This window comes from Nerophis lumbriciformis, linkage group LG01, assembly GCF_033978685.3.
Source record: "Nerophis lumbriciformis linkage group LG01, RoL_Nlum_v2.1, whole genome shotgun sequence".
Lineage (NCBI taxonomy): Eukaryota > Metazoa > Chordata > Actinopteri > Syngnathiformes > Syngnathidae > Nerophis > Nerophis lumbriciformis.
Genome location: NC_084548.2, coordinates 24,804,280 through 24,824,762, shown reverse-complemented (window position 1 = coordinate 24,824,762; position 20,483 = coordinate 24,804,280). Strand labels below are relative to the sequence as shown.

At 39.9% G+C, this 20,483-nt stretch overlaps 1 protein-coding gene across 1 annotated transcript in view; it reads left to right on the top strand.

The window, feature by feature from the left end:
* Positions 1-20,483, top strand: part of LOC133617711 (dedicator of cytokinesis protein 9-like) — a 168,167-nt gene that overhangs the window by 87,790 nt on the left and 59,894 nt on the right. The window contains exons 15-30 of the mRNA XM_061977877.1: positions 67-146; positions 238-425; positions 3,751-3,816; positions 5,101-5,193; positions 5,356-5,467; positions 14,842-14,960; positions 15,074-15,160; positions 15,278-15,367; positions 15,546-15,661; positions 15,746-15,815; positions 16,307-16,432; positions 16,550-16,621; positions 16,705-16,851; positions 16,961-17,044; positions 17,717-17,828; positions 17,931-18,109. Of these exons, the coding sequence (XP_061833861.1) occupies positions 67-146; positions 238-425; positions 3,751-3,816; positions 5,101-5,193; positions 5,356-5,467; positions 14,842-14,960; positions 15,074-15,160; positions 15,278-15,367; positions 15,546-15,661; positions 15,746-15,815; positions 16,307-16,432; positions 16,550-16,621; positions 16,705-16,851; positions 16,961-17,044; positions 17,717-17,828; positions 17,931-18,109 (1,741 nt within the window). The remainder of the gene's footprint in view (positions 1-66; positions 147-237; positions 426-3,750; positions 3,817-5,100; positions 5,194-5,355; positions 5,468-14,841; positions 14,961-15,073; positions 15,161-15,277; positions 15,368-15,545; positions 15,662-15,745; positions 15,816-16,306; positions 16,433-16,549; positions 16,622-16,704; positions 16,852-16,960; positions 17,045-17,716; positions 17,829-17,930; positions 18,110-20,483) is intronic.

Sequence of the window (20,483 nt, the reverse complement as noted above, 5' to 3'; positions counted from 1 at the left end):
TGTGTTTTCTATCACTGCAAGATGTCCCTATGACATGTTTGACATCCATTTCTGTTCTCCCAACAGACCAGAGAAAATGACAAAACTCCCAGTGCTGTTAGGGAACTTGGATGTAACAATTGATTGTGTGAACCCAGATATGACCAGTAAACCCACCAAATATTTACCCCAAAATCCAGTAATCCAGTAAGTAAAGCATTTTTTCCATTGAATGTGTCTCTCCCCTCTTTATTCCAGATTGTGTCACTTCCTCCTACATTCCGGTGAGGAACTTTGATGGGAATGAGCCTGGCAGTGCCATTCTCGAAGTGGAAGAGTTTGTACCCTGCATCGCCAAATGCTCCCAACCCTTTACCATCTACAAAAACCATCTTTATGTCTACCCAAAGCACCTCAAATACGATGGGCAGAAATCTTTCCATAAGGTACATTTTTATAAAAGGCATTTGCAACATTTGAGTATTTGTAAAGCTCTTCATGATATTAATCCTATGCTCATTTGAGTCTGCCAGTTAGCCAAAAGGTAGAACTGTAAAGAATTTTGTTTGAACCTGGCAACAACTTGTAATTAAATTAACCCTTGTAATGGAACCCGCTTTGGTCAACACTGTTTATGTTGACAACCTGTCTGAGTCGACCCACTCATTTAGCCCTGGTCAGCTGTGTCCTTATTAAAAGTGGCCGCTTAAGCCGACGTCAACATTAATGTTGGACCACTTTTGTCAACATAAAATATGAGACACAAAAGGGTCCTTTCTACGAAAAAAAAACATCATTAGTGTTTTTGCAAAAGCAGATTTGTGGTCAAAATCAATGATAGAAAAAAGGGTCAGCAGGGCATCAGGAAATTAACAGCCACTCATTTCTAAATAAATATGCAAAACCAACTTTTCATATCTATTGATACCTGTTTTTGTGTATTTGGGATCTGCACAAGTGCCCAACATTTGAAATCAAACCATGGAGGCACTGTGGCGATATCTATAAAACAGCCTTTCCTTCCTTCATCTATCCTCCAAAAGAGCCATTTGGGATTAGCCCCATTAGGGACGTTCTCCACAATTGTGATTTCATGTACCCTAAGTGGGTTGTATTGTAGTCCACGCTGCATTCAATAAGCTCCTTCTTTTTCTCTTTCCTCTTGTTGAGGAGCAGACTAGCTCGTACATGCATCCTCCGTTGTTGCCATTTCTAATACAAAGAAATGTATAGTTTGAATTTACACCTGTCAGTAGACTCGCTATGGAAATGCTAGAAACTACAACATGGATGACGAGGAGAAGAGGCTGTTGAAGTGAAGGCATGTAAATAAGACCACCCACAATACGGCTCATCCTGAAGAGACGGTCCGGCTTGAAAACGGTCTGGAAACCTAATATATGCAACATTTTGACCAAAGAACCACCATTACATGATATGTAGACCACAATGAAGTGTTTTAAATGTAGAACAAAAATCTTAATATGACCCCTTTAAGCCTAACACAAGGATCAAAGGTCTTTCTTACAAACCCTGTTTCCATATGAGTTGGGAAATTGTGTTAGATGTAAATATAAATGGAATACAATGATTTGCAAATCCTTTTCAACCCATATTCAATTGAATGCACTACAAAGACAAGATATTTGAATTTCAAACTCATAAACTTTATTTTTTTTTTGCAAATAATAATTAACTTAGAATTTCATGGCTGCAACACGTGCCAAAGTAGTTGGGAAAGGGCATGTTCACCACTGTGTTACATGGCCTTTCCTTTTAACAACACTTAGTAAACGTTTGGGTACTGAGGAGACACATTTTTTAAGCTTCTCAGGTGGAATTCTTTCCCATTCTTGCTTGATGTACAGCTTAAGTTGTTCAACAGTCCGGGGGTCTCCGTTGTGGAATTTTAGGCTTCATAATGTGCCACACATTTTCAATGGGAGACAGGTCTGGACTACAGGCAGGCCAGTCTAGTACCCGCACTCTTTTACTATGAAGCCACGTTGATGTAACACGTGGCTTGGCATTGTCTTTCTGAAATAAGCAGGGGCGTCCATGGTAACGTTGCTTGGATGGTAACATATGTTGCTCCAAAACCTGTATGTACCTTTCAGCATTAATGGCGCCTTCACAGATGTGTAGGTTGCCCATGTCTTGGGCACTAATACACCCCCATACCATCACAGATGCTGGCTTTTCAACTTTGCGCCTATAACAATCCGGATAGTTCTTTTCCTCTTTGGTCCCGAGAACACGACGTCCACAGTTTCCAAAAACAATTTGAAATGTGGACTCGTCAGACCACAGAACACTTTTCCACTTTGCATCAGTCCATCTTAGATGAGCTCAGGCCCAGCGAAGCCGACAGCGTTTCTGGGTGTTGTTGATAAACCGTTTTCGCCTTGCATGGGAGAGTTTAAAATTGCACTTACAGACGTAGCGACCAACTGTAGTTACTGACAGTGGGTTTCTGAAGTGTTTCTGAGCCCATGTGGTGATATCCTTTACACACTGATGTCGCTTGTTGATGCAGTACAGCCTGAGGAATCGAAGGTCACAGGCTTAGCTGCTTACGTGCAGTGATTTCTCCAGATTATCTGAACCCTTTGATGATTTTACGGACCGTAGATGGTGAAATCCCTAAATTCCTTGCAATAGCTGGGTGAGAAAGGTTTTTCTTAAACTGTTCAACAATTTGCTCACGCATTTGTTGACAAAGTGGTGACCCTCGCCCCATCCTTGTTTGTGAATGACTGAGCATTTCATCTAATCTACTTTTATACCCAATCATGGCACCCACCTGTTCCCAATTTGCCTGTTCACCTGTGGGATGTTCCAAATAAGTGTTTGATGAGCATTCCTCAACTTTATCAGTATTTATTGCCACCTTTCCCAACTTCTTTGTCACGTGTTGCTGGCATCAAATTCTAAAGTTAATGATTATTTGCAAAAAAAAAAAAAGTTTATCAGTTTGAACATCAAATATGTTGTCTTTGTAGCATATTCAACTGAATATGGGTTGGAAATGATTTGCAAATCATTGTATTCCGTTTATATTTACATCTAACACAATTTCCCAACTCATGGAAACGGGGTTTGTATTTTGTGGTTGATCTTTCTTTAATTTTCGTTTCTGTTGTGAATAAAATGCACCCATTTACGGTTATTTTTCTACAAATGGAGTAAAACCATGTCAACAAATTAGGATATGTAAAATATTTCTTTATTATCATCCATTCTCTATCTCTCCCCAAGTAAATGTGTAAGCAATGTCTTTTTCAAGTTACATCGACAACCGCTTATGTTCACCCAAACCGAGGGATGTTGACCTAAACGGGTTCCACCGTAATATTATCCTCTAAGAAGGCCTATTTTATAATAAGTCAACCTGTTTTTTTTTCTCAATCTGACCATTTACGGTTGTTTTGTTGAAGGCTGCAGCTGCCTGCTTTTATACCCAATAATTTCCTTTTACTGGTTAGTTTGTTTCCATTTCGATTAATTTTATATGTCAGCAGGATTTTACTGTGTTACAGACTGAGGAAGAATATGTCATACCTTAATAATCATAATAATACATTTTACTTATAAGGTGCTTTTCTTGGCACTCAAGGACAACGTAGACAAAAACTCCAATAAAATCAATGGATAAAAAACCCCAAACATAGCTCAAGTTTGCAGTTACACCTTTTTACACTTAAGTTTACACTTTCTTTTCGTAGAAGTCCTTCTTCAGCATTTATATTTAATGTCTCATGTCTTCCTCAGGCAAGGAACATTGCAGTTTGCATTGAATTTAAGGACTCTGATAAAGAGGAATCCCAGCCACTCAGGGTAGGTTTATATATTTTTTGGGGGTGTTTTTGAAAACGTGCTGTGCAGGTGACGACATTGTCCAAACAATCCTTGTTTTGAGAATATAATTTCCATGCCAGACAAGTCCAAAAAAGCCTGTCAATAAAATGATAGGCAATGCAAAGGCGATTAAATGGTGCTGTTTTCTAATATTGTTTTGCACCATATAATGGTTGGCAGGAAAATAAATATCAAAGTATTTGAATAAATAACTCTGAAAATTATATAAATAAAATGAATCTAAAATATAAATTGAAAAATGAAATACTAGAATAAAGGAAGCCGTTTTATATATTGTTGAATCCATCCATCCATCCATTTTCTACCGCTTAATCCCTTCTGGGTCGCGGGGGGCGCTGGAGCCTATCTCAGCTACAATCGGGCGGGAGGCGGGGTACACCCTGGACAAGTCGCCACCTCATCGCAGGGCCAACACAGATAGACAGACAACATTCACACTCACATTCACACACTAGGGCCAATTTAGTGTTGCCAATCAACCTATCCCCAGGTGCATGTTTTTGGAGGTGGGAGAAAGCCGGAGTATCCGGAGGGAACCCACGCAGTCACGGGGAGAACATGCAAACTTCACACAGAAAGATCCCGAGCCCGGGATTGAACCCAGGACTGCACTGGACTTCGTATAGTGAGGCAGACACACTAACCCCTCTTTCACCGTGTTGTATATATTTACGTGTTGTATATATTTATATATTTGTATGTTTACATTTTGAATGGAACTGTTTTACCTGGTGTCTTTACTGTAGCTTATTTTGTATGTACATTGTATTTTGACAAAATGCTGTGCTTATTTGTGTAGTTGTGGGTATTTAACTTTTTATTTTTATACTTGCATTGATCACTGTACAATCTTTTTACTGTTGTCTTTAGGAGATAATTATGAAATCCGTACAGGGACAACAGAAAACCTTTTGACTGATCCTGTTGCATTTTGCAGCAATTAATTAATTAATTTATGTGCCTGTCAAATAAACCAATACATAAAATAAATTAATGAATACACACATTCAGGAATATAAATTAACAGAAACATTGTATCATGAACAAATAAATGCAGGATATAGACTAATTCATTAAAAGTACTTGAATAACGATGGATGAATGAAATAATGTGACTCTCAGCCTTCCTGGTTTAAAAACACCCCCCCACTTCACATTGTCTTGGTGTTCTTTTGATTTTTTCTTCAAATTCATTCAGTATTAAACTACATTGAACTTTGTTTTTTCTCCTTTTTACATCAGTGCATCTATGGTCATCCCGGAGGTTCCCTATTCACCCAGAAGGCATATGCAGCTGTCTTGCACCACCAACAGAACCCTGAGTTCTACAATGAGGTGACTTTTTCCCTTTCACCACAAATTGTATCAGTTTAATAAACAGTATTCCAGTGGAAGCGCTCCTCTGTCGACTCTTTTTCATCCTAATCGTCATGAACATTATGTGCAAGTACGACGGGAACCAACCCTGAAGAATCTCTCTTTTGCAACCTCCTGTAGATAAAGATTGAGCTGCCACCTCAACTGCACCAAAGGCACCATCTTCTTTTCACCTTCTATCATGTTAGCTGTGACAGCAATGGCAAGAAGAAAGATGTGGTGGAGACTCCAGGTAGACTGTTCCCAATTGACATGCGTAGCGAATTGATGCAAATATATTCATGATGATGATGATGATGGTCAACATCATCATTGGCCATGGCAAGACAATCTTTTGCCAGTTTGAAATGGCAGACCAGCACAGCAGTGGATTTCAAACCGCTCATGCAATTATTTTGCTCAGTCACACATTTTGGCCTATTTAAGTCCCACTCAATTACATCAACGAAACACAGTTGTGTGGCTCACCAACAACATGGCTGACCTAATGCTTGTAGTCTAAACAATGAATAAACATTACTGTAAAAAAAACAACAACGGTGCAGTAGGAGTTACATTCTAAACCTCAGTATACAGTACTATGCTCGGTAGTGTTAATTATGGGACTATTTCTCAAGGTTAATCTGCGTTTTTATTACCAAAAGCTTTTCTTTTTTTCCCCCCTGAATTTATGTAACGGATATGTTTTGCGTTTGAATTTTGGGAACTGATTTTTTCTTTTTGTTTTTACATCAAATTATGCTGACAATTTAAAGGCCTACTGAAATGCGATTTTCTTATTTAAATGGGGATAGCAGGTCCATTCCATGTGTCATATTTGATCATTTCGCGATATTGCCATATTTTTGCTGAAAGGATTTAGTAGACAACATCGACGATAAAATTCGCAACTTTAGATCGCTGATAAAAAAGCCTTGCCTGTACCGGAAGTAGCAGACGAAATGCGCGTGACGTCACAGGTTGTGGAGCTCCTCACATCCGCACATTGTTTACAATCATGGCCACCAGCAGCGAGAGCGATTCGGACCGAGAAAGCGACGATTTCACCATTAATTTGAGCGAGGATAAAAGATTCGTGGATGAGGAAAGTGAGAGTGAAGGACTAGAGGGCAGTGGGAGCGATTCAGATAGGGAAGATGCTGTGAGAGGTGGGTGGGACCTGATATTCAGCTGGGAATGACTAAAACAGTAAATAAACACAAGACATATATATACTCTATTAGCCACAACACAACCAGGCTTATATTTAATATGCCACAAATTAATCCCGCATAACAAACACCTCCCCCCTCCCGTCCATATAACCCGCCAATACAACTCTAACATCTGCACAACACACTCAATCCCACAGCCCAAAGTACCGTTCACCTCCCCAAAGTTCATATAACACATATATTTCCCCAAAGTCCCCAAAGTTATGTACGTGACATGTCAAAATGTCCTCTACAATCCGTGACGTCACGCGCAGGTGTCATCATACCGAGACGTTTTCAGCAGGATATTCCGCGCGAAATTTAAAATTGCACTTTAGTAAGCTAACCCGGCCGTATTGGCATGTGTTGCAATGTTAAGATTTCATCATTGATATATAAACTATCAGACTGCGTGGTCGGTAGTAGTGGTTTAATTAGGCCTTTAATTTAATTCAAATTTCTGAGCAAATTGTGTGTGTTTAAAAAATATGTTGGTTAAAATGCAGTGTTTTAAAATTAGGTTTTATAAAATTTCAGTGCACAAATATTCTTTCATGACCGACTTTCTGCAAATTAAGCCTGAAGCAATCGATTGTGTCTTAGAACCAGCCAATAAGGTGTCAGTTTCCAGTAAAAATGCTTAAGACGTAAAAAAAAAAAAAAAAAACACATCAAAAAAAAGAATCACATTTTACAGTTTTTTACTAAAAAAAGACAAAATGTGGGATTTACAATGTTAACTAGGAACAATAAAATAATTAATATTACTTCCCAGACGACCTCCTCGGTCAACAACAAAAATGCAATAATGGGTTCACGTTTCAACATTCAAACAATTTTTCAAATAAAATATACAGGTAAAAGCCAGTAAATTAGAATATTTTGAAAAACTTGATTTATTTCAGTAATTGCATTCAAAAGGTGTAACTTGTACATTATATGTATTCATTGCACACAGACTGATGCATTCAAATGTTTATTTCATTTAATTTTGATGATTTGAAGTGGCAACAAATGAAAATCCAAAATTCCGTGTGTCACAAAATTAGAATATTACTTAAGGCTAATACAAAAAAGGGATTTTTAGAAATGTTGGCCAACTTAAAAGTATGAAAATGAAAAATATGAGCATGTACAATACTCAATACTTGGTTGGAGCTCCTTTTGCCTCAATTACTGCGTTAATGCGGCGTGGCATGGAGTCGATGAGTTTCTGGCACTGCTCAGGTGTTATGAGAGCCCAGGTTGCTCTGATAGTGGCCTTCAACTCTTCTGCGTTTTTGGGTCTGGCATTCTGCATCTTCCTTTTCACAATACCCCACAGATTTTCTATGGGGCTAAGGTCAGGGGAGTTGGCTGGCCAATTTAGAACAGAAATACCATGGTCCGTAAACCAGGCACGGGTAGATTTTGCGCTGTGTGCAGGCGCCAAGTCCTGTTGGAACTTGAAATCTCCATCTCCATAGAGCAGGTCAGCAGCAGGAAGCATGAAGTGCTCTAAAACTTGCTGGTAGACGGCTGCGTTGACCCTGGATCTCAGGAAACAGAGTGGACCGACACCAGCAGATGACATGGCACCCCAAACCATCACTGATGGTGGAAACTTTACACTAGACTTCAGGCAACGTGGATCCTGTGCCTCTCCTGTCTTCCTCCAGACTCTGGGACCTCGATTTCCAAAGGAAATGCAAAATTTGCATGGTTGGGTGATGGTTTGGGGTGCCATGTCATCTGCTGGTGTCGGTCCACTCTGTTTCCTGAGATCCAGGGTCAACGCAGCCGTCTACCAGCAAGTTTTAGAGCACTTCATGCTTCCTGCTGCTGACCTGCTCTATGGAGATGGAGATTTCAAGTTCCAACAGGACTTGGCGCCTGCACACAGCGCAAAATCTACCCGTGCCTGGTTTACGGACCATGGTATTTCTGTTCTAAATTGGCCCGCCAACTCCCCTGACCTTAGCCCCATAGAAAATCTGTGGGGTATTGTGAAAAGGAAGATGCAGAATGCCAGACCCAAAAACGCAGAAGAGTTGAAGGCCACTATCAGAGCAACCTGGGCTCTCATAACACCTGAGCAGTGCCAGAAACTCATCGACACCATGCCACGCCGCATTAACGCAGTAATTGAGGCAAAAGGAGCTCCAACCAAGTATTGAGTATTGTACATGCTCATATTTTTCATTTTCATACTTTTAAGTTGGCCAACATTTCTAAAAATCCCTTTTTTGTATTAGCCTTAAGTAATATTCTAATTTTGTGACACACGGAATTTTGGATTTTCATTTGTTGCCACTTCAAATCATCAAAATTAAATGAAATAAACATTTGAATGCATCAGTCTGTGTGCAATGAATAAATATAATGTACAAGTTACACCTTTTGAATGCAATTACTGAAATAAATCAAGTTTTTCAAAATATTCTAATTTACTGGCTTTTACCTGTACACTAACCAAAATTTCAAGAGTAAATTTACCTGCTAAATAAAGTTCTATACAGTATTTGACTGTGTCCCAGGTGTGCGGAAGCAATGTATACCCCCTCATCCCTGGTAATGGTGTTGGCCCCTCGCTTCCTACTTTCCATAGCCTCCTTCATCCATCTCTTGTATTTATTTGTGTCTAACGAAATGACTTCTCCCTGTGTTTCGTGAGTCAGTGCGTCATGGTAACTTGCACCACTCTCATGTCCTTTGTGTCTGTGGTTTAAAGTTGTGATGTGGCTTCATCATTGTGTTGTGTCGTTGGTTGTTGTGGCTTTTGCAATCGTGCTGTAGCTGAAAGTTAGGATATTGTAATGCCTAGGAGTTGAAAAGGAGGGAGACAGTCGGAAATACACTCACAGATGCTTTCTTAACAAGCGCTAACAAACTCAGGGAGTCAAAACACACGTTTAAACACTAAACACACATGCACCCAAACTCTCCACTAGTCTGCTACTCTCCCACACGTCACACACAACAGCACCAACTTTAAAAGGCACACATACCAACGTCATGGATATTACACTATTGTCTTGTGGCCTTTGTTCTGACCTTTCTCGACCACCGTATATAGCCGCCATTATTGTTCTGATGACGCCATAGACGGGAAAATAGACTAAACGTTTAAAATCTGTATTATTACATGTAGGGATGGGAACTGAAAATATTTTTCCGGTTCCGATTTTTCTTTTGATTCCGCTTGACAATTCGTTACCTTAACGGCTCTCTTAGCGATTCTTAATATAAAGGTGGATTAGCCTCAATTTTGCTTAGATTACGACCTTAGAAAGCTTACAGTGAGGTCACAATAGGCAGCATAGAAGAAACAAAGGGACTTTTTTTGAAATAAATGTAATAAATAAATATTCTTCTATACAATTTAACAAAATAAATCATGTTGAAATTACAAAATAATGTAACATTTAGTAACATGTGATATAAATGTATTACACGCAAAGTGAGATATGTCCACCCCAGATCCCACCTCACTCCTACCCACTTCTCCAAAGTGGGCTGGCTCAGGGTGGAGGACAGAGTAAAACAACTTGCACTGATCCTAGTCCATAAAATCCGCTACACTTCCCTGATACCGAAGTACATGTCAAACTACTTCCTTAACGTAAATGACCGCCATAACCACAACACCAGGGGGAGCTCCACCAACCACGTTAAACCCAGATTCCGATCTAACAAAGGTTTTAACTCATTCTCTTTCTATGCCACATCAATGTGGAATGCGCTCCCAACAGGTATAAAAGAAAGGGCATCTCTATCCTCCTTCAAAGCCGCAATAAAAGTACACCTCCAGGCAACTTCAACCCTAAACTAACACCCTCCCCGGATTGTTAAAAATCAAATGTAAACAATCAAATGTAGATACTTTTCATATGCCTTCTGATCTCTCTCTCTCTCTCTATGTCCACTACTTGCTGTACATATCCTACCAAGTCAGACCTACACCGTTTCAATATCTATTTCTCTGTTCTCAATTGTTGATGACTGATGATAACAACCAAAGCTAACGCCCCACCCCCTCCACACCCCGAATTGTAAATAATGTAAATAATTCAATGTATACACCCTGATGATTATCTTGTGTGATGACTGTATTATAATGATAGTAAATATCTGATAGTATATATCTGTATCATGAATCAATTTAAGTGGACCCCGACTTAAACAAGTTGAAAAACTTATTGGGGTGTTACCATTTAGTGGTCAATTGTACGGAATATGTACTTCACTGTGCAACCTACTAATACAAGTCTCAATCAATCAATCAAAAGTCAAACCTTTATTGGTTGTAATTTTGATGATTGTGGCTTATGAAAACCTTGAATTGAAAGACTCAGAAAATGTGGGGTTTCAAAAAGTGTAAGCCAAGATCATCAAAATGATAAATGTTTGACATACCTCACTTTGCATGTAATGAGTTAATATCACATATTTGTTACACATTTGAAGTGAACTGCTGACATAAATAGACTTGTACACGATATTACAATTTTTTGAGTTTCACCTGTATATGAGGGAAAATCTGATGGAAGGAAAACACACAACTTTTTTCAAACAAATTAGGAGTGTGTACTATAGCAAATAGACCACAAACTTAGTCGCTGCTTAGCGGCAGACGTGAACTGGAGCGGAAACTGCGAGCCTCGGAGTCAGTCACGATCGGTTTCTCGTCATGCTCATCAAAATGAGAAGGCATTCATTTCAATTGAACAAATAGCACTAACATGTTGTATTCAGATGACGTGCTAGCGTTACTGCTGCCTGGGATGAGATCGGAGCGGTTCAAAAACAGGACTTTCATTTATAATTATTGCATGCTGTGTATTTAAATGTTTCAGCATATTGCTCGTATGTAGGGATGATGTTTGATAAGAAATTATCGAGTTCGAGCCTATTATCGAATCCTCTTATCGAACCAATTCCTTATCGATTCTCTTATCAAGTCCAGATACATTGTTGTATATGGAAAAAAACACAATATTTGGTTTAACAAATCACTTCACATTCTCTACTGCTCGCTACTATAGTATTACCATATCTGAGTTATTGTGCAGAAATATGGGGAAACAATTACAAATGTGCACTACATTTATTAACCGTGTTACAACAAAAAAAAAATTAGACTGATACATAATGTTGGATATAGAGAACATACAAAAACTTTATTCATTGAGTCAAAAATATTAAAGTTCGATGATTTGGTAAAATTGCAAACAGCTAAAATGATGTGGAATTAAATGATGGAATGGATTAAGTAAAGAAGTTAAACATTGTACTGGTTGTTCAAATGAATAGTGCTTACAAAGTACAAAGAAGAAGAATTATAAGAAATACCTTCAACCTTATTGAAAATAAGATATTCTTCACCTCAGTATATTAATAATGACTGAATTAATTAATTACATTTTACAAAACTGTTGTATATACTAATTCACAGATATTTTATTATAAAAAGGTCAGTAAATGATGTATATATTTGTCGGATCATGTTTTGTTTAGTTACGTTCTGTTAGTTTTGGACTTCCTTAGTTGTTTTGTGCACTTCGGGGGTTTGTTTTAGTCACCATGGTTACTTATGATTTTGACATGCCTTGTACTGCACCTGTTGCACATCAGAGACTCTATTTAAGCCTGCCTTTTCCGGTCACTCGTCGTGGCTTCATTGTTTGCATTTGCAACAGTTACGTTGGCATTCTGGTTTTCGAGCTCATGATTCCTGTGCTAAGTTACCTTAGCTTCTAGTATTCCTGTGCTAAGTAAGTTTTTGCTTTAGCTTCTCGTACGAACGGCACGCTTTCCTTTTGTTTCGTTCCTGTCTGTTGTAATGTGTATGATTTATGAGAAATAAATCATCTCCTACCTGCACACTTTCGTCCGGAGCTGTCAGTTTTGCGTCCCAGGAACGAACCGCAGCACGCTGCACCCCACCGTGACAAATGACTGAGCTACGTGACGTCATTTCTTGTGATGTCACACGGGGCATTTCTTGTCGGGACAGGATTCGTTCCCAGGGATTTGAATAAAGAACCAACTCTTTTTCTTTACTATAGTGGTCTCGATAACGGGTACAGGTTCTCAAAAAGGGATTCGAGTCCGAGGACTCGGTTCTTTGCTTATCGAACAACCGGGAAAACCGGTTTCGAGCATCATCCCTACTCGTATGTCCTCCTGTTGATGAACTACAAGTAGCTCTATTGCAATCTTTTCTTGTAAAATGTTAGTGTTTATTTCGACCACGCTGTTAAGACTAGGACAAGGAGTTGACCCCAGATTGCGAGACGGGAGGCAAGATGGAATCAAAATAGAAAAAGTCTTTAATTAAGTTCAAAATGCAAACAAAAGGAGAAATGCACACCATGTAAAGTTGTACATAAACTGGAACCTCAGCGCTTGGCGAGGGGAAAGGCCAGTACCCACTGAGTGAAGGAAAGGTCCACAAAAAGATATCCAAAAAACACAAGCTAGGCGTAAAATAAGAAGGCGAAAAAACGTACCCTAGAGGGAACAATAACCAGCAAGGCACAGCTGTCTGTGCCAAGCTTAAGTAGTCCGTGGACTGATTATCTGCAAGTGTACCCCGAGGGTCCGCCCCAGCCTCACCAAGGAAGAATGAACTGAGGAAGCACAACAGGAGAAATGCAGGCACAAACCAATAGGGAAGACGGAGAACAATAAAGCACAACATGGGCTTCGCCATTTTGAGATCTGACGTCACCAGGCAGTACGCTCGTTGTGTATTGACGTCATCCCCACCCGAAAGAATCGATTAGAGAATCCCTTGACAAAATGGCAAGCGATTCCAAGGAATTGATACACTGGGAACTGGTTCTGAATAAGAACCGTTTTTCGATTATCATTCCTAATCCCAGTCAGTCAGAATCGGCAACCAGACATCAGGCACAAAGGTTCTAAGCATAGGGACCCCCCAAGGCTGCGTGCTGAGCCCCCTATTGTACACCCTCTTCACACACGACTGTGTGGCCTTCCAGAACAACACCAGTATCATCAAGTTTGCAGATGATAGTACGGTCGTCGGACTGATCACCGGGGGAGCTGAGGCAGCGTACAGAAGGGAGGTAGCGGAACTGGTGGCCTGGTGTCAGGATAATAATCTCTCCTTGAACACAGACAAGACTAAGGAGATAATTATTGACCCACGGAGAAGGAGTACCCACTACACACCTCTGTACATAGGGGGGGACAAAGGTGGACAGGGTGAAAACCTTTAAATTCCTCGGGACCCACATCAGCGAGGACCTCACCTGGGATCACAACACCCAACAAACAATAAAGAAAGCGCAGCAGCGACTGTACTTCCTAAGAAGGCTGAGAAAATTTGGCATGCCACCCAAAATTCTCAGCAACTTCTATAGAAGTACGGTTGACAGTGTCCTTACCAGCTCAATCACGGTCTGGTATGGAAACTGCACTGCTAAGGACAGGAAGGTACTCCAGCGAGTGATTAAAACTGCTCAGTACATATCAGGAGCAGCCTCCCCTCACTATAGGACATGTACTCTACCAGGGCCACCAGGAGAGCACACAACATCATAAAGGACAGTACACACCCCCAGCACAGTCTCTTCAGCCTCCTACCATCAGGCAGACGATACAGGAGCCTGAAATCCAGGACTACGAGACTGACAAACAGTTTCTACCCACAGGCCATCATGCTTGTGAATGCTAACTTGTGAATGCTAGCCCCCCCCCTCGTTTTACTTTTGTCTTTTTGAACAAAAAACAGCTACTATGACCACCCCTGAACTGTGAACCATCACTGTAGACACTTTTCACCTTTGATCACTAAAGACACTTTAAACTGCTGCTGTGACCCAATGTCACCTCCATATTTATACTGTTGACTGTCAATCAGAATGTGCAATAATGTAATGTTACTTACTGTGCCTTGTATATACATTTTTTTTTTTTTTTTTTTTTAAGCTAAGTACCATGTGACTTGTTGAAGGGTGGACTAGCAAAGTAAGATTTTCATTGTACGGCAAACTGTCTGTTTAACTGTGCATATGACAATAAACAATCTTGAATCTTGAATCTAATTACATGTGCTAAAATTAATATAAAGTCTGCTGTTCTTAAATCCAATGTTTTCCTATTTCTAGTATAAATAAAATTGATCGATTCCCTTTTAAAACCATCTTGGATCGATAGGTTAAGGCAATACTTGCAATTTAGGAATATAAATCGATCTATCAATATATTGAGCAATCGTTACACCCCTAGTAGCAGTATTTGAAATGCATCTTTTGAAACACCAGTCCTGACCTTTCTGACACACCCTGTATTTCCAATGTGTAAAAGTGCCAATAGTGTTGAAGCAGTTACCCTTTTTGATGCGCACTCTAATGGTGTCATTCATACTATAGTATGGTAAAACATGGCTGCTCTGCTCCCGCAGTGGGCTCAGCATGGTTGCCTCTACTAAGAGACGGTAGAGTCGTCATGAATGAACAGCATGTACCAGTTGCTGCACATTTGCCAGCAGGCTACCTTAGCTGCCAGGATGCCGTCACCAAGGTAAACATAAACTACAACACAATTCACCTCATATTTGTGATGCCATTTTGTTTAGGATCACTCGCTGTTACATAAAGGAATTCCCTCAAAAAACAAAGATTTTGTCATTGCAGCATTCTGGCTCTGAAATAAAGTGGGTTGACGGAGGGAAGTTTCTGTTCAAAGTCACAACACATCTTGTTTCCACAGTTTATACTCAGGTATCATGTAAATATTAATGTCAATCATGTAAATAACTCATAAAAAACATAATCTCTGTATAAATTGTAATACACTTGTGAATTCTGATTCTTATGTATAATTCCTGATTCCTTTAGGATCAGCACTTGCACAACTTTTTCCACCATTGTCAAATCACGGAAGTGTCTGAACAAGCATCAGAGGGCGATCTGGTCAAATTCTTAAAGGTATTATCTCTTATAACAGGCTTGAACAACTAGTGCATATTCAGGATTACACTGGATTGCACTTGTAATAGAATATGCTTTAATGAAGCAAAACAATTATCATTCAAGCATGTTTGGATTCTATTTTTGGACACAGCAGGTGTTAAATATGGTCTACTTACACTATGATCCCTCTTAGAGTCTCCACGCTGTGGAGGGTCACATCATGGTGAACTTCCTGCCCACTATCCTCAACCAGCTGTTCCGCATCCTCACCAGTGCCTCACATGAAGATGTGGCCGTCAATGTGACGAGGCAAGGCCACACCCACAAGCAGCATGTTCTACACTACTTTTGTTTCTTATTTAACAATGTCAGTGCCTCTTTCTCTCTCTGTAGGGTAATGGTACATGTCGTAGCGCAGTGCCATGAAGAGGGGCTCGGGCATTACCTGAGGTCTTACATCAAGGTAGCATCTTGTGGTTACAGATTCAATATACAGTTGGGGAAATAATTATTGGGTCCCCTAAATTCGTAGGTTTACCCATTTACAAGGACATATACAGTCCAGAATTCTAACAAAAATACACACAAGTGAACATTAAACATAACATTTTAAAAGAATGTGTATTTGATTGATTAAAATAAGTATTTGATCCCCAAGCAAAGCGTGACTGAGTGCTTGAAGAAAGCTCTAGCATGCAGACGTTTCTTGTGGTTGGTCAACATCTCAAAGGATTTTGACCTGTTCAGCATTTTTTGTCGCTTAAGTTAATGCCAAGTGAAAAATAGTAAGTAACTGACCAAAATAAGAGTCTGTTGGGAATGCAGTCCATGCCAGTCTTGATATGTCGGGTAAACTTACAGAATCGCAGGCGGTCAAATTGTGATTTCCCTAACTATATAAAACAATTTAGGTTTTTACTCATGGAATACCTTAACCTCATTTTCTTCGCACAGTTTGTTTTTAAACCAGTGTCTTGTACCGACACCAATGAAAAAACAGTTCATGAAGAGCTGGCTAAAGCCATGACAGCTATTCTGAAGCCTTCCACCGATTTCCTAACCAGCAACAAGCTGCTGAAGGTAAAATGCATTTGCAATCTCTTTGAAAAGTCTACCTTAAAAACTGCTGCAATTGTTTTTAGGGTTTTTCTCTGGTCCCAGAGATGTACCTTGTGACCAACTAACTTTGTTTTTCAGCACTCTTGGTACTTCTTTGAAGCACTTGTCAAAGCGATGGCTCAATATCTCATTAAGAGTGGTAAAGTCAAGGCAGGTCTTTGTTATTCCACTTTGCTCTATAACTACAGTAACCCCCACCCCACGTTTGAACTTCCCCCCTTGTTCTTGTTTAGCTCTCAAGAAATCAACATTTTTCCTGCTCCTTCTACCATGCTGTCGAGACCTTGGTCAATATACTGATGCCTCACATCACCCAGAAATACAAGGACAACCTGGATGTGGCACGCAACGCTAACCACAGCCTGGCAGTCTTCATTAAGGTTTGAGATCCTCCCAGTATCTGCAGTGAAAAACCTCCTGATATACAGTCCCAGTAACAGTATATCATTTATTTTTAAATACTTTTGTCGTATTTCTGTTCTCAATCAGCGCTGCTTCACTTTCATGGACCGAGGGTTTGTCTTCAAGCAGATCAATAACTACCTGAACTTCTTCATACCTGGTGACCCGAAGGTTTTTATTTTCTGCTTTTTCTGACTTGAATTTTGTTAGATTCCCTAAAATCAGATCCCTTGTTGATTTTGTAACAGTCCAGAATGTATATGGTAGGCACCCCGCAGGTAATGAAAGTACTCCTAATTTCAATGCACCCATCACACAAACACTTTCTTCCATTCAAATCTCTCCACTGTCATGGGCAAGACCAAAGAACTGCCAAGGAACCTCAGGGATGAGATTGTAGAACTGTTCAAGATTGGAATAGTCGACAAAACCATCAGAAAGAAGCTTTTTGAAAAAGAGACCATTATAGGTGCAGTATTTGAGATGGATACATGTTTCATAAGAATCCAACATCAGCATCCCTACTGTCAAACATCCTTCCTGACATGTTTGCAACCCTGCTGAAAAATGTCAAGAAACATCTGACCTCTGAGCTTGCCAACATGGTTTTATACACCATGTTTTGATTTGTGATCAAATTCAGTACTTCCTTCCCTAAACCAAAAACAAATTCATTTATAATCTTTAATTCATGATATTTTCCTATTTTGGTTTTCTCTGTTTTAATAACCCTACCATGCAAGTTATGTACTCTATAATGGGGTAGACTTACAAAATCAGCAGAGGATCAAATACTTATTTTTCCAACTGTATTTGTAAGCTTTCTATTTTTTTTTCTTCCAGACTTTATACGAATTTAAGTTTGAGTTCCTGAGAATTGTGTGCAGCCATGAGCATTACATCCCTCTTAATCTTCCCATGCTTTTTGGAAAAGGCCGGATACAGAGGTTCCAAGGTCAGTTGGGTTAGGGTTACCCCTAATCAAACCCAAGGGTACACTGCACTGTACTCTCGAGATCCCAATCTCCTTGAATCAGCATTCTATTTTTGTACATAGATCTTCAGCTGGACTACTCCCTCACTGATGACTTCTGTCAAAACCACTTCCTGGTGGGTCTGCTGCTGAGGGAAGTGGGTGGCGCATTACAGGAGAGTCGAGAGATTTGTCAGATTGCCACACAGGTGCTGAAGGGACTGATGGTGAAACACACCTTTGATGACCGCTATGCTGCCAAAGTGAGTTGCCCATCTGTTTTAGTCCACATGTGCGTTGATAATTTTAAAAACATAAGATAAAGTTATATTTCCACCCACATAATGTTTTAAACCAGGGGTCAGGAACCTTTTTGGCTGAGAGAGCCATGAAAGCCAAATATTTAAAAAAGTATTTCTGTGAGAGCCATATAATATTTTTTAACACTGAATACAACTAAATGCGTTCATTTTTAAGTAAGACCAACATTTTTAGAGTATAATAAGTTTCTTATTATTTTTAATAACATTGTTATTCTGAAGCAAATCCAATAATATATTAAATACTATTAATGCAACTTCTTGAACAAGTGCAAAAACAGATGGATGGATTAAAATGCATGAGAATGTTTTATATTTTGAACGTTATTTTTAACATTGTGATTACCAGCGGAATTCTTCATTACTTATCGTGTTAAGCAATGTCAGCTAAGATTTATCTGAGAACCAGATGCAGTCATCAAAAGAGCCACATCTGGCTCTAGAGCCATAGGTCCCCTACCCCTGTTTTAAACCATTGGAGAGGATGCAAAAAAAACAAAAAAACAAAAAGCCCCTGCTCTCATTACCAGAGTTTTGAGTAAAATTGGAGCTTTCGTGACCACTCAGGGTGATGCCTAACCTGACTCTCGCCGGATCCTTGTAGTTTGCTGAGCTCCTCACAAGGATCTGGGATCGTGGGCAATGCAAACTCCTTCAAGATAGCAAAAAATAATGAACCAATCAGGATCGCCAGGCGGTATTCATAGATGTGACGTAGCGCCGAAGCGACTGTTTGAGTCAAACAACAATGCAGCGAGGAGTCGTGTGCTGACATTGATTCTGCTATTGCAACTAAGCATATTCGACACGGTCTCTCCCGAACGTTCAACGATTTCTAACCAAGTTCTGTTAGACTATGCGTTTTTCATCGGCGACTTTGTGAAATATTTTTTTGCTGTTCCCAATGACGCCTTTTATTCGCATATTTTCTTTGCACAAACGACATCGATCGTCTACTGACATTGCTGCGTTGTTTCAGTAAAAGTTCTCTAACTTTTCGCTCTGTCGTTATCCAATATGTCGGCTGTTTTGTTTTGGATTTCTCATCAGCGTCACGGGTTGATTTCGATGTGAGTGGTTGAAGTAGCACGTCATTCAAGATAACGGACAAGTGATTTATCCAATCACATACAATGATTATTTTTACAAGGCCCCGCCTTCTAAAATACATCTCCTATTGAGAAGTCCCAGATCCTCGTGTGGAGCTCAGCGAACTACAAGGATCTGGCGAGAGTCAGGTTAGGTGATCCCAGCTACAGGGCAGTTTTGCTAACATATTTGATTTGATTTTTTTGGAAGCACGGGTTCGCTATAATAAGCAAGGTAAAAGTACCCAAGCCGGGGGCTTACTAGCTAAAATGCTAGCTCAAAGGGGTTACCCAGCAACCTGAAGCTGTAAAGGTTTGGACATATTTTCGCCGTTTCTGATCACAAAAGGTGATCTCCAAGACAGGCTAACACAGCTGTGACCGGCACAAGGTATGATATTTGTTGAAATAAACAAGACAAAAGTGTCGCTAGCTGTCAAAGCTAACAACGACAAGAGCTTTCAGTTGGCAATCCATTTCTCCAACCGTTACTATCAACATGGCACTTTTAAACATTTGCTCCCTTTTAAACAGAACTTTTTTTTCATGAATGATATGATTTTAGACAAAATGACATGGCTTGGTACTGACACACCTGTTTTCTCAGAGGCTTGCTTCCCCACCATATTTTATTTTCTACTAGAGGGGGCAGAAGAGGAGGGGGTTCTGCATCAATTTTAAATAACTCCATCCATCCATCCATTTTCTACCGCTTATTCCCTTCGGGGTCGCGGGGGGCGCTGGAGCCTTTCTCAGCTACAATCGGGCGGAAGGCGGGGTACACCCTGGACAAGTCGCCACCTCATCGCAGGGCCAACACAGATAGACAGACAACATTCACACTCACATTCACTCACTGACCTCAAATTGAGTGTCTTTTAACAACAATTACACATCATTTGAGCAGCATGCCTTTGTTTTTAGCAGCCCCTCCCCCATTCTGTGTTTAACGGTTTATAGACCCCACCGACACTCAAGCTCTTTTATCAGTGAATTTTCCTGAACTTTTATCATTTATCCACATCTCCTATTGCAGGATTGTAATAAATGGTGATTTTAATTTACATGTTGATGACTCCTCAGATTTTTTATCCAGAGAGTTTTTAAACGTTTTAAATTGTTTTGATTTTAAGCAGCATGTCACACAGCCGACTCACAACAGGGGACACACCCTGGACCTGGTCATAAACCATGGCCGGTCTATTGGCGTGTCCTCTGTGTCTGACCAC